The sequence below is a fragment of the Pithys albifrons genome, chromosome 5, assembly GCF_047495875.1.
Source record: "Pithys albifrons albifrons isolate INPA30051 chromosome 5, PitAlb_v1, whole genome shotgun sequence".
In the NCBI taxonomy this organism is placed as follows: Eukaryota; Metazoa; Chordata; class Aves; order Passeriformes; family Thamnophilidae; genus Pithys; species Pithys albifrons.
The window spans coordinates 47,204,286-47,219,160 of record NC_092462.1 but is presented as its reverse complement, the minus strand read 5'-3'; the positions used below and the strand labels follow the sequence as shown (position 1 = coordinate 47,219,160).

Sequence of the window (14,875 nt, the reverse complement as noted above, 5' to 3'; positions counted from 1 at the left end):
CCTTCTCTTGAAAACAAGAATAAAATTGAGTGACTTGACAAGAAAACAAAACATTTTACAAAGTCTTGTGAAAAATCACCAGGTAAAAACATGGGAAAAAAGATTATGTTTTCTTCCTTTAACATCCTGCAGTACATAAGTTCTGTGTAACTAAAATTGCTGCTCCTTGGCAGAGAGCGTGCGATTCAGGAGATGCGCCGACATGGTCTCTCTACATCATCATTACGTGCTTCACCTCCTCTCAGTTCAACACTGAGGTCTCCCTCACGTTCTCCTGAACGTAGCATTGTAAGGACAACCGATCAAGCAGCAGCTGAAAAGTAAGTGATTTGATTTTAGCAGATTGTTTAAGAGCTAAGTTTAAATTGTTTCTAAATAAAAATTTTTTGATTATTTGTATTATTACACACTTTATGTGTCTCTTAAGTTCTGCTTTTCCTGTCTCTCCTACTATAAAATGTTGATTGAAAACAATAGATGCAAAGCACTCTCCAAAGACCGTGTAATAAAATGAATTCTCATTCCTATTTTTGTTAATGGTCTTGCACAAGCTGACAGCTGATTGTATTGCCTTCTTACTTGTACTTATATCCAAATATATTTTTCCAGTTCATATTGTTAATAGTTATCTCCAAACAACAAATGGTTCGTATTCAGAAAAATGCTCTGAAATTCTCTCAAGTACAGCAATGAAGGAAAAACACTCCACAGAAGACAGTTCAACTAAAATGCATTTGAACCCTATGCATTAGATGAAACTGCCTTCAAAACAAGTGCATAGAAATAATTAATCCATTGTTAGTCCTTTAATCTGTGAATGTCTAAGATTGTAATCACTAGAGTCCATAAAAAAGAAATCAGAACAGCCTCTCACCTGTTCATTTTCACTGAAATTTTTGTTCTTTTGAAGATCACCGTTGTTTTAGATTATGTCAGTTTTATGTTACAGGCCTGGTTATTGACTTTATATTCTGCCTGTCCTATATTGCTTAATAAATTGCAGTGAAGAGCAGAACAGGGAGAGGTAAACAGTGATTGTTGTAGGAAATACGTATGTGTCCCGAAACAGCTCCTGAATCTCACTGACAGATCTTAAAGTTTATTTTTGTTGGGAAATACATATGGCTTGTTCTTAAGCTTACTTTTGTTAACAAATTTCTTGAGAACTGAGGTCAGCATGGCATGAACCCACATTGTCAGCATTTTTTCTCTTCTGCCACTTTTTGGGCAAAGCAAAAAATGAAAACTGTAGCAAATGAGATGCCAACAGTGGGGATGAAACAGCAGTTATGACTTTTGGTTTACTGGTGAGCCATCAGCAGGCACCCTGTTACTGCACATTTTGACTGAGATGATGACAGAAAATATATTTCTGAGAATGGATATCATCAGTAGAGAGTTGTCTGTAGTCTTCCTTGGATTACAGTGAGTCCTGAGAGCAGTAAAAAGTCCAGTTGCTAAACTTGAACACAATATAGTGCTCTTTTTGTGCTAATATTTGCATACTTAGTTTTAACAATGATAGCTCTGTACCATATTTTATCAGAAAATATCCCATTTTCATTAAGTAATGTGTTTTTTAAAAAAGTGGTTTTTAACAATGGAATTCACATGAAGTTGTTCTGTATGTCTTCCCTTTCAAACCGATCAATGGGTCATTACAGTAGAATGATCTCAGCAGTTCTGTCACCGTCTTTCATCCTGCTTATTTATTCCTTCTTGGAAGCTTACCACAGTAATGTGTACTCTGTAATTACCATTCTCTGTCTCTTTTTCTAGTCTGATTTCATGTCCTTAAGAAATCTTCTCTTCCTCCTCATCGCACTTCTACTTTGTAAATCATTTGAGCAGGGAGTCAATGAACTGAATGTAGAGTTTTAGATAGTATGCTAATAGTTGATATTCAGGAATAACAGAAGAGAATATGAGGAGGCTAAAGCTAAATATTACTATTTATCCTAACATCAATTAGTAAAATATAATAGTTAACTGTATTTTGACATTTTTTCTTTCTCCACCAGAAATGTGAGCTTCAAGGAATAACCAGTACTTGAGCAACTGAAGGATTACCTTGTTACAAGGACTTTTTTTTTTAATTATGAAGGCTGTCTTGTATTCTACCTCTGTTTTCTTCAAATCAGTGATTACCTTTGAAATCTCTGAGAATGCGTGAAGTAATCAACTTTGCAAAATTCTGCTTTCCCAACTGGCATTCACTTTTGCTTGCTGTTTGATAGGTTTTTTATCAAGCCTGGCTAAGTTTTATTACTATTTTGGAAACATAATAATTACAAGAAGGAAACGAGTACTTGATTTGACAATCTCTTGTTTTCATTTTACTATTTTATTTGTTTGCTTATCTCATGTGATTGAAGAACTTTATTCATCTTAATGTGAGCTACCAGAATAACACCCATAAGTGTCTTATAAATGTTGAGTCAGTGTATGTTTTATACTCATGCTGAATTTCTATATTTAAGCTTCTAACTAGTGTTTTCTGTTTACAGGTCATACTTCATGGTATTTAAAAGTAATGATCATCTATTTTGTGAATGTATTTTGTTTACTGTACTTTTTCTCAATAAAAATACATATCAATTATTCTTAATTACTGTTTTTGTCAACTGACTTGTCTCAGTTTGGTTAATTGTTGTGTGAAATTGCCTTTTAAATATCCCCAAAATAAAAAGTGAAGAGAAAAAATATTTTAAAGATGTGTTGACATCCTTTAAATATTACAAAATTCTAAACTATTTTACGTTCAAACTTTTGAATTGTATCTGGGGATATTTTTCAAATTTTGGTTTTAAAAGTTCAGAGCAACACCTGGAATCCTTTGCACAATTATGCTCAAACTGTTGGAGGGGTGACAGAGGACTTTATGTTGTGACATACATATTAGGTAAAATAAATGGGAACTAATCTTTAAAATATCTGGTGTATTTAGCAGAGGAGCATTTCAAACTTAGGCTTCGAAGTAAAATGCAATGAGTGATCACAATCCTTATGATACACCCTTAATGTCCACCTATGCAGATGATTGTATATCATAACCTTCTATTTGAGGACATGCAGTTTTCTAGTAATTGCACAACATCAGGTTGACATGAAGTGTATTCATAGTAGTTACAGAGAGGACTAGAAATGGGAGGATGCATTGCTGCACATCCTTGTCCTGGCCAACAGATAGTGTTCTGCTTGCCTAATGCTCAATAAAAAACTGTGATTACCACCTAACATTGCAAACATCTCTAAAGTGTAAACGGCACATTAAATTATATGAAAAAAAATTTTTTTCTCTTAGATTTTGTCTATTTTGCACTAAGATTGTTGCACTTTGAAGTTATAAAGAATAATGTGTTAACTGGAAATATTGTCTCATGTATTATATATTAAATTCTACTAATTAAAGCCAACGTAGAACACCATTCAGAAAATACTTATATTGCATTGGGTTTCTCACCCATGGAAGGAACTGTGTATTCATATTGAGTGCATCTCATACATTTTACATTTATTTGCCGGTTACAGGAATGGGAAGGTTGTCATCTCTAGATGTTACCTATGTACTAATACTGTTTGTAATTAAGTCAGTAGTTTCCACTGATGCTAACTGGCGTTGATTATTCAGGGTGAAGCCATTCATTAGGAAAGAGAAAACTCATATTTTGCTCTTGATGTCTTCACTGATGACACATACTGCTCTTTGGGGAGCTGTTCTTCGAGCTTTTGAGTCCAAAGGAGCACACTGACATCTGAGCTTGTTTTTATTTGAAGAGAGCTGGACTATAACTGTGTCTGCAATCTTTATCAGTACCTATTGGCTTTGCATAAAAACATAAAGATGTTGAATGAGTGATAGGCCCCCCCAGCTTGCTCCTGGCTTTTACAATGGTGTCTTTGTGCCACCTAGAGGACCTTGGTCTTTTCCAGCGGTCATGGCACATCCTGGACAGGTTCAAGTTTCTCCACAGAAATTCTAGATTGCTCATATTATAGTAATGAAATCTACTAAACTCTAAGGAATTGCTAATAAAGCTACATGTGTCTGAAGCCCATTGATCACTTTGCCACAGAGATTTGTGACTGCCTCACTGCAGAAAATGTTGGTTCTCAAGGTAAAAAACAATAACAACAACAACAGCAATCTCATTTCAACTTATTTTCTGCTCCAGCACAGTGGAAGGATTGACTTTCACCAAGAAAGGTCTCATGTGATTGAGCAATTTGATCTGAAGGAACTGGCTGTTTCAGTTTAAAGGAAAACTAAGATGTCTATGTGGACTAGGAAGGGGGCCTCTTCCCAAAAACCACCACAACCTTTGAAATTAAGAGAATTTAATCAGAAAATTTATAGAAAAGGATAACAGTTCTTTACTCCAAATATACATAACTAAAACCAGAACAGAACAAACAGCAACTCTGTAACCAAAACCTTTCAAACAGATCAAGTCCTCTCTTTGCCCCCTTGGTGCAGTTTATATTTAGTGGGAGGTGATGCTGCACCTCAGGAGTCAGGGGCGTGAAAGAAAGGGCTCTGGCGAGGCAAAGGCAGGGGCAGGGAGAGGTGCTGGCTCCAAAAGCTCTCATGAGAATGAGGGCCACAAGGATGTGATGAAACCTTTCCTGTGGACAGTGTAAAGACCTCCTCATCGTTTGTCCAAAAGTGTTGGGGATGAGGGCTTAGCGACTCCTCTGCAGATGACTCTCAAAGAGTCTGTAGCCAATCCAGGTAGCGGCACCTGCTCACTCTCTCAGAAAAAAAGTGGCACAGAGCACAAGGAGCTGGGGGGCCAAACCAGGGGAGCTTCCTCCAAATGCTTCCACCAGTCCAGCAAACAGTGGCTGGCACCCACACAGCAGCCCGAGAAGTGTGTCAAAAAACCCGGAAAAACCCCACTGCCTCACGTCCCCCATCCTCCCCAGCCATTAAGTTGGAATGCAAAGCTAGCAGCCAACCTTTTGTTAGCTGCTTCTAGAAGCAGATACTGAGGGGGTTTTGCGGCTCCCAAACCTCTGCGTTGTGAAGGGAGAGGAAAAAATCCATGAAAGATTTTGAAATTATAACACTGGCAAAGGCTGGATTTACCTCTTTCCTGGTGGCTACTTTGAAGTTTTCTATCTGTACCACCCAATTCTATCTCTTCAAAATGTTTAAGTGCTGCAATAGGAGCAAAGCAAAGCACAGCAAAATCCTGAGTCTTTTAGAGAAGTGTTACAAAATTCGTCTCTGGTAAGCAAGGTGCTTTATGTCCATGTATTCTGGATCTAAATATATATATATATATATATGCAATTGCTAATGTATAGATAGCATTTAATATACTTAACAACCACCTAAATACTAGACCTGGTGCATGAGCTTAACATTTTGAGTAACCTGTGCTCTGTATCCTATAGCTTTAGTTGTGAGGGGACTGAAAAGGGAATGGACTACACCTCTCAGGGCTTGTATGACTAGTCCTCTCTCGAAGCTTGCAGATGAAAAAGTGATGCCTAGTAATTGATACTTATTTCAGAGTCATAGCCTAGTTTTTTACATAAATATCACTGTGATTCAGGAATTCACTAAGCTGTAAATCACTAAGGAGTGGGAGAGTATCAGCAAATGCTTGCCTCAACTTACATTCTTCCTTTAAAACATCTGGTATCAGGCATAGTCAGAGACAAAAAAAGTATGAGCTAGCTCTTTGGTCTGATCCATCATGGGTGTCATTTTTCTGTAAGACCTAGTTTCTTTTAAGAATACATGAACGACCACTTCTGACTGGGCCAAAAAATTAAGGAGCAGGCAAAATCCAAAGCTGTAAGGCCTTTTTCTCCAGGGGACATTTGAATCTGAAGAGCTGGCTTGCAAAACACATCCTTCTCAGCCATGGAAGATCATGAATCACATAATCAATTTTGGTTCAAAAAGTGGAAGAGTTTGGATGGAACTAAGTGCAGCATCTGCTTTTACTGTGTTCTCTTTGGGAAACTCCGGAAACAGGTGTCCAGCACTGGTAAAATCTTGCAGTTGATAGCTGAATTGGAAGAGTGAGGCCTCAGAAGAGCTGATATAAATACTGCATTTACGGATATTAGAAAGGAGTGTTGGGGAACAGTTGATTTTTGTTTTGTTTCTTGTAGTTCCTTCTATTTTTTAGAAAAGGAAGTGGATAAGTATTTGCCTAACTATAGCACTAGCCAGACACTGGATTTAAACTTCAGTCTTGTTGTGAAAAGAGAACAACTGGAGGTTTAGAGCCGGGGTGCAGCTTCAGCTGCGGATCTCTCCTCCGGAGCTACTCTCCTCTTCGGGCAAGTGCTACGGTGCTGGGTTCCCGGTGAATCCAGGTAAATCCAGCCTTACCCCTTCCCTCCCAACAAGAGGAGCCGAACGCTCCTATTCGAGGGCAGGGACACGGGAGCGTCTGGGGCGCGGCTCTGCGGGGCGCCCGTGAGCGGCGGTGGCCACGCTGCCATGGGGCGACCGCCGCGGGGGCGGCATCCGACGGGCTGGGCGGCGGCACCGGCACCGGCGTCCGCAGCAGCCACGGGTCGTCCCTTCTGGCAGCACGGAGAGGGAGCACAGGTAGGACTCTGCCGCCCCACCCCTTCCACCCCTCTCAAGGGGCGCTGAAGTGCCGGTACCAGGAGGGAGCCTTCACCGCAGCTTGGAGCACCGCATCCCCCCGCGGGGCTCCGCATCCCCCCGGCGGGGATCCGCACGCCGCGTCGCCCCGGCGGCGGCTGCGCTTTGCCCTGGCCGCGCCTGGGGACCGCTCGCCGTGCGGGGCCGCCCGCTGTTGTGCGGGGCCGTGCGGGGCTGTCTCTGCCGCTTTGTGCTACCCGGTCCGTGCCCTTTCGCTCGTCAGTGCCAGCGGCGAGCACTGGGGCAGGAGGCTGCGCCGGGAGGACGGCCAGAACGCCCCCCCGTAAATAGTTCCCTGCCGCTGCTGGGCTGCCTTTGTTCGGTGGAAGGTGTAAAGAGGCGTGCGGGTGATTTTCGAAAGGTGTCATTTCATTGCTGCCGCGTAATTCAGTGGCTGGGCTGGTTCTCTCCGATTCCTTCTGCTTTCCCTTTGTTAGCGTTTTCCCAGGGAGTCCTGTATTGTTTCAGCTTCACTGAAAGCAGGAGCTGTCAGAGAGGTGACTTTGTTCACGGCGATGCTTCTCCAGAGCAGCATCGCTTTGTTCGAGCTCCCGTAAGCCATTTGTCACACAACTGCTGCTGTACCGAGCCGGCTGCGCTCCGTGGCTGGCAGGCAGCGCGGCCCCGTCCCTCTTCCTTACCCTTTCTCGACAGCTGGAGCAGGTAAGCTGGAGATAATACCATTTCACATGGGAAATCGTTGTCTTCCGCGATCTCGTTGGTTAGAAAACGTCTGTTTCAGGGACAGAATTATGTGTAACGCGCATCTTTTCTGTCATGGAGAGATTTTTAATGAATGACGGTTTGGTTGCTTTTTTTTAATTTTGCTGGTCTATTACAAATCTGTTTCTCTGTAGCTGTACTATGTAAAACATTATTATGCCTCTGCTCTGTCATTTTAAGTGTAGAAATGTCCAGTTAAAAAGGAAATTCAAGGGGTGTATAGAGATCTGGAAGCCACAACTGTGCATCCTGAAATTTAATACGCCTGACAATAATGGCACCGAAAATGATCCAGTGCTGGGGGGATGGGGCTGCGGAGAAAGAGAGGAGTAATTTGCAACCGCAGCCCTAATAATAGATATTCTGTTGATAATAGATACATAGATAATTAATTTGTTATATTCCCAAAGAGATTTTCTGTACATACCTTAAATGGTGTATAGCAATTGTATGAAAAAGATCTCTTTTCTTAGACTCTGAGCTATTTAAGCTACCTGATAGTAGTAACATGTAGCAGGTTCTGTTTTAACAGGTTAAAGATGATAAATTAGAGTCAGAACTGACTTTTATTTGGTATTTAGTAATGCACACTCAAGAAATTACCATCACCAAAATAATTCTAATTGCATCTTGCATAGACAATTAAGTATTCTGACTATACCAAAACATTAATCAGTGGGCATAAATGTTATCATGAGCTTCTTTAACAAAGCCATTGCTATTCTTTAATATAGGCAGTAGTTAGCAGTTCTGTACCTAACTTATTTTATGTGGTTTGAATCCAGGTCAGGAATTCATTGAATGGATCTATTCAAGTCTTTCTTGGCTACTATCACTTTATCAGGTTAGGGGGGTTGTTTGCGATTGAGTATTACATTGCAGCAATAAGCTTGAATTTAACTCTAAAAGTGTATTGAAACTTGGTATGAAATTGATTTGTGTATTTATTTATGTTCTGGTTGGTTGATAATTACAAAAACTATCTTGAAATATTTATTAATAAATATGGCATGTAGCAAAGAGGTTGCTGCTGGTTGGTACTGGGTCTTTTTATCCAGTAGGAAAATGTATCTCGGAGCATCATGTTCTAAAATTAAGGGCCCTTTTCAAATATTGATTTGGGCAATCCTGCATTTTGGAGAGAATTGATTGACACTTAGGAGCAATTATTATTTTTTGCTGTATACCATATAATGGGATTTTTAGAAGTGCTCTGATAGCAAACATAGTTGGTCTGAAGTATGAATGACTTGTTGGGTCCTGTGCTAAGACACTGACTTTTTTCCTTTTTTTTATTGCAAGTTTGTTCCTTATAGGTCTTATTTTGGTCTGTTGTAGCAGTTGTGAACTGGAAGTGCGTTCAGTAAAATCTTTTTCTTTAACATACAGTTCCTGAATACTTGAAAAAAATTATTATTAAAAACTATGCTTTGGCAGTTATATTTCACTTTAAATGTACATACTAAAAAGCAGCCCTGTTGGTTTCACACTTCTGATTATAGCAATAACTTTTGCAAGTTTCTTCTGTTTTGGCTCTTAGTCACTCTGAATATCATTTTGCCAGGTGTTTTAGTCACTGAAAATGGATGTGTTTGTGTGAGTAATATAGTTTAGGCTTATTTCAATATTCCTACTGTAGATATGTCAGGTAAGCTCTTTTTAAATAAGAAGCACATGGCATAATAATTGTTGACTGAAATGTAATGATGAGTTTATGAATATGAATATATTTGGTTGTTGTTTTACAATGAAGTCTAACATAAACAGATTTTTTATATAGACTGTGTAAGCTTGAATGACTATGTTTTGACTTTTTTTGCTCACAAGCCAAGAGAAAACATTTTTTTCATATTCTGAATTATTCATGTTTAAAAATCGCTGACTCTGATTGTTAAGAGGTATTTTTTTCCCTACCACACAATCAATGCAGTCTTTATCCATAAAGGCCTAAATAAGATTGAGTTATAGCAAAAATGGATAAGCCTACTACTGGCATATTAGAAAAGTACAGTCAATTTCTTTGGAGTCAACAGACTCAGGGCAATGTAATTGCATAATAGCTTCCATCAGCATGGTGGAAATGTTCAGATGCCCTAAACATCTGCATATTATCATTGATCCAATGAATTTGAAGATTTAATGAAGCTGTATAAAGTGCATGCTAGAGTAGAATTAATTGGTGTTGAATCATGTGATAGAAGGTGATGTAAAATTACAGAGTTAACTTTAATTGCATTTGTACTTCCACTGGAGTGGCCAAATTCTATTTTTTAGCTACTATTTAAATCAACTATTGATGGATAAAAAGTGTGTTTGTTTCCATGGAGGCTCCATGAGTTCTGTCTTTAGAAAACAGCGACTTGTTGTGTAGATCTTACACTTACTGTTTCCCATCACTTCCTGAAATCCTTTTGATTTTCTGCATTGCATATTATATGATTTCTCTCTTTTAGAGCTAACATATATTTCATAGAAGCATACAGCATCTACCCTTACTTTACATTCACCATTTACAGATACATTGTTGAAGCCTTACAAAGATATAAAATTGACGTGTAACAAATAAGTGTTGATTAATACTGGTCAAGAGCTGGTGCATCACATGGGTCAAATGTCAGTGATTTGGTAATTGTTTATATTCTTATTGTCCTGGGTAAGTGGCTTATACTGCTGTTTAGCCACACATTGAGTGAAGATTAATCAGATGCTGCTAAAAAAGTGTAAAGTATATCAATACATGTTAAGTTCAGTGCCTCCTTTGTATATGCATGATCTGTGACAAATTACAGGAGTACAAGTTTTGTGCCTCTAACAAGGCTGTTTAAGAAAACACTGTCATACACAGCTGATTTTAGTTCATGGTACTGAGTGATGTAGCTGAGTAAGGGTAATTAATGGCTTTTCTGCTGACTACCTGCATTTGTGATAATCAGCACATATAGTCAGATCAATTAAGTCAATTACTTCACATCCTGAAGATGCTTTGAAATAGTTAAGCTTATAGTTTTACTTAAAATGTATGTGGAAGCTTTATTTTCTTCACCATTATTGTCTTAAGAAAATCAGTGTGAAAATTATCCAAGTAAGTGAAAGCTTTCTTCACTACTTAGTGTTTGGGAGTGCAAAATGCTGTGCACGTTGCTGACCTGCTTGACCATCTTTTTCATTACTCAGCATGTTTTGAAAATCAGCCTTCAGACTCGGGCAGCTTCATAAAGCAACTCAGCCTAGTGATTTGTGCTGAGGCTTCTGTAGGAGGCTGCTGCACATGAAAGATTATGTTTATTGTTAAGCTGAAATATGGAGGGAGTGTGGTGAAAAGAATTAAAGTGAAATGAGCCATACAAGATTCTGACTTTCATGTTACTCTTCAAAGAAAGTTGATTTTCTTCAAAGTAACATGTTGTCTTTCTCTGTAGCCTTTAAGAAAGCCACGTTTGAAACTCTTTAGCACAGGGAAAAAAAAAAGTATGATTATAGTGATCTGTGGAACAGTTTGGGTCAGAAGAGAAAAACAGTGATAGAAAGCCCTGTGAATCTGTGTTGTCTGTGGGTGTCTGTTGGAGCACACATGAGATAGTTGGGTTGAGTGGCATCATCTGCCAACAAAACTGAACTGCTTTCCCTGTTGTAGAACCTCTCTTTCTGTTTCTTACAACTTTGGAAAATTTTAGCTATGTAATCTATAGTTCGTCACATGTCTTTATGACTCCAGCTAATTTTTCTTTGAATTAATTAATTAATTGAGAATTAGACTAATTGATTTGCCTTGTTAAAAAAAGGAAAAAACTATAAAAACTCCCTCTATCTAAGATTTTTGAGAAACATAGAATTGTCGTTCTCGTTTTTAGCTGGGTTCTAGGTCCTTTTGTCAAAGATCTGCATTTTAAATGTCTTCATGAAAGCCTGACCAAATTTTCTGTCTTATATCTTCAGAATATTGTAGTTTTCATACATTCACCTCTGAAATCCTTAGCAAACAAAATGAAAGATCTTGTGTTTATTTAATGCCAGTACTACAGTATATTTTTAACAGTGACCTCAGTGGTGCTTGCTACATCTGCAGTAGCAATCAGAGAGGGACTATGACTATATTAGAGACAAAATTTAAGTTATTCAATAGGACAAAGATATTGTAGTTATCAACTGTATAAGGAAGAGATTGGGTGGTAATTCTTTGAAAGAGCTATGGTTTATGATAGATTACATGAAGAATTGCTGGAATAAAAACAAATGTCGTATTGTGATACATAGACAGGACAACAGCATGAAAAACCCAAGAAGTCCTCCTCAGCTGTAATCTCAGGTCCAACTGGGCTGCCCACTGTGTGTGAATTGGAGAGTATCCAAAGGAGAAGAATGAAAAGAATTAAAATTTTTAAAAAATACGGCCTATGAAGGAATGTTGAAATATCTCGAGTCGTTCCAGCTCAAATGAAAGAAGAGTATCAGGGTGAACAGATATAACTTTCTAATGTCAAAAAGCTTTTGTGAAGCAATGTTGCCCATGCCTGTGCTCCACTAGATGGCATGTAATGGGTTCAGCATTAATGAAGTTGAAGCAATAGAATAGGTTACTGAATTTGGATTTTCATGATTTTAGCATCATTAAAAGTTATTTGAATATTAGTCAGGAACAACATAAATATAGTTAAATTCTTTCTGAAGCAGCATGGTGGAACAGATTACTCTTTGAGGTCTCTTCTAGCCCTGTGAATCCTCAACATCTGTGCTCCCTGGAGTTAACCAGATTGTACCTTGTCCCCTCACACATGCTGTATCTGCAGGATTGCCTCTATGTGATGTCTCCAAAGTTAGCAGGTGTGTGAGAAGACCAGTTCAGAGCTTTCCCTGTATTCTCTTGATTCAGACCAACTCTGACATCCATTCCTCTCACCTTCAACAGTGATTCCTCTGTTGGTCCTTGGGCAGACACTGTGAGGGATCAAAGGGCCATGTGATCTTTGGAGGAGCCTGAGATCCAACTGACATAGGAAAGAAAAGGTTTAGAGAATGTGGGTACAAATTTCATAAGAAACTGGGCTAGTAGGATAGGGCATGATGAATGTGAAGGAAAACTAAGACTTTAGGACAGATGACTGGAACTTGGTAAGGAGTAGGATATAGAGTAAGCTAGTAGGTGGAAAGTCAGTTTACTGACTCCCAATATAGAATAAACCTTGACAAGTGCAAAGTGGGATTGCAAAAGGAGAAGATGACAGAGCCAAGGGAGATGAAATCACACAACGGGAAAGTTATGTGGGAGACTATGAGAAGTAATTAAAGGCTGGAAGAAAATTGCACACTCCCAAGATTACCTGGTCTTCTAAACCTTTGAGAGCCCATGATTGTGTCTTAGCCTTTGTGCTTTGGGAGACATATAAGGGATTTCTTGGTATTTTAAGGACTTTTAAAGTGAAGAGTTACCACCTGTGACTACAAACAGGTAATAGAGATCAGCACTGGGGATGTAGAGACTATTATGTACCATACTGCTCTTAGGAGGGTGAGCAAAACAGATGTAAAAGAAACTTTATTTTTATTGACAAAGGAGATTGATCAGTTTGCAAGTGAAAGGAAAGGAGCACCAGAACTAAAGTTGCCTTGTAAAGATTTAGCCTTTGTGCAAATATTTATTTTAATTGAATATTGATATAATATTACTGAATTTTCTTCTGCTCATGTAAGGCAACCTTAATGGAGTGCTCTGAATTGATCTGTCCTCAGTGTGAATCAGAGATGTGTACTGAAGGAAGTGTGTTCTCTGGCGTCTGTGGCATTTGTTGCAAAGTAGTAAGATATCTGGAGAAATTGAGGCAGAAGGGGTTTTAATTGAAACAGTTTTCACACACTCAAAAGAAAAATTCAGCTAATGACACCAAAAAATTAATTAAGGCTCCCTATTTAATTCTGAATTTTAAACATTTTTGGTTTTTTTTTCTTCAGTGAGTAGTAGTGTTGGAGTTGGGGTTTAACCCCAGCTCTCAGCTCAACCCGACCCCATGCAGCCTCTCGCTTTCTCCCTTCCAGTGAGATGGGAAAGAAATGAGAAGAGTGAAAGTGAGAAAACGCATAGGGTGAGGTAAAGACAGCTTAACAGGTAGAGCAAAAACTGCACACAAATAAGGCAAAACAAGGAATTAACTCAGCACTTTCCATGGGCAGGCAATTGTTCATTCATCTCCAGGAAAGCAGGGCTCCACCACGTGTAGCAGTGACTTTGGAAGACAAACACCATCACTCCAAACATGCCCCCTTGGAACTTCTTTCCGCAGCTCTATATGCTGAGCATGATGCCATACAGTATGAAATATCACTTTGGTCAGTCAGGATCGGCTGTCCTGGCTGTGTTCCCTCTCAGCTCTGCGTGGGTGGGGTGGGATTGGGTGAGGAGCAGGAAAGGCCTTTGCCCTATGTAAGCACTGCTCAGCAACAGCAAAAACATCCCTGTGTCATCAACCCTCTTTTCAGCACAAATCTAAAATAGAGTCCCATACCAGTTATTATGACAAAAATTAACTCTACTCCACTCAAAACCTGCACAAATGTTCATAAAAAGTCAGGTCTTAATTCCTACCTAGCCCAGTATGAAGCATTAGTGTACCTCTCCAACCCTTGCAAAGAACATGAAAAGCAGCTGCCTCTTATGGCAAAAAGATCAAAAGATAAGAGCTTGCTTTCCCTTTTCTGTGACTAGAAGCAAATGAAACAGTTTTTCCTAACAAGGTACTTTTTTATGCCCTTCTTGAGGAGAAATTTACTCAGACTTTATGAAGCTGTTACAGTTCGTATGTTGCCAAGAAAAAAAATTAGGCTGATTTTTCTCGACCTTTCTGAGTCCTGTTTCAAGCTTGGTAGATATGTTGCAGTAGCCTGCGCTGGCCCATCTGGGGGCTATAATGATGAACAGTGCCATGCTGCTTTCAGCCCCAAAACCTTGGCAGTCTTTGCTTCATTCTCTGCTTGTGTTTGGAGGAAGGACAGGCACTCTCAGCTCTTACATGTGGGTTTTGATGTTCTTCCCAACCACCCTGTTCCAACATCCCCTGTTGACTGTGCAAGGGTGGGTGGTACTGAAGAGCCTTGCTATGTTTTTTCTGCCAAGTAGATTAATCTTTCATCCACCCACACAGCCTGCTGAACACTGTCACAAGTTACTGGGATCTGGTAGCCGGATACCAACACCTGATATCTGACAAAATGCATGCTTTGGGCGATTGTTTCCTCAGATAAGGTGCTGAAAGAAAAATGTCGGTAAACTTTGGAGTACGCAAACGTTTCTTCAGGTTTGAAGGCTCCATTTGGCCCAAGGTTACAGTTACATCCTCTCATACACCTGGCTGCTGGAACACTCTTTGCTGCAGTTAAAGGATGGATTCCTGCTGCCTTAAAGTTCACTGCTCCTGGTATTCTTCAGCAGCTTTTCCAAATGGAGGCTGCATCAGTAAGAGGCAGATGGGCTGTAAGCCAGAAGGGTCACTGAAGTAATTTTTTCTCACCCCAATACAGTTTTTGCTA

At 39.4% G+C, this 14,875-nt stretch overlaps 2 protein-coding genes across 9 annotated transcripts in view; both read left to right on the top strand.

Moving 5' to 3' along the window:
• The window catches only part of CEP135 (centrosomal protein 135), a 35,393-nt gene extending 32,785 nt beyond the window's left edge, over window positions 1–2,608 (top strand). For all 5 annotated transcript variants that reach the window (XM_071556452.1, XM_071556454.1, XM_071556450.1 and 2 more), the window contains 2 exons: window positions 174–320; window positions 2,022–2,608. In XM_071556452.1, the coding sequence (XP_071412553.1) occupies window positions 174–320; window positions 2,022–2,043 (169 nt within the window). In that variant the 3' untranslated portion in view covers window positions 2,044–2,608. The remainder of the gene's footprint in view (window positions 1–173; window positions 321–2,021) is intronic.
• A 3,707-nt stretch (window positions 2,609–6,315) lies between these two features.
• The window catches only part of CRACD (capping protein inhibiting regulator of actin dynamics), a 133,016-nt gene continuing 124,456 nt past the window's right edge, over window positions 6,316–14,875 (top strand). For 2 of the 4 annotated variants that reach the window (XM_071556443.1, XM_071556449.1), the window contains exon 1: window positions 6,444–6,574. The gene's annotated coding sequence lies outside the window, so the exon portion shown is untranslated. Of the gene's footprint in view, window positions 6,337–6,443; window positions 6,575–6,872; window positions 7,298–14,875 lie in introns of those variants that run through there. The other 2 variants (XM_071556447.1, XM_071556444.1) reach the window with 2 other exon arrangements.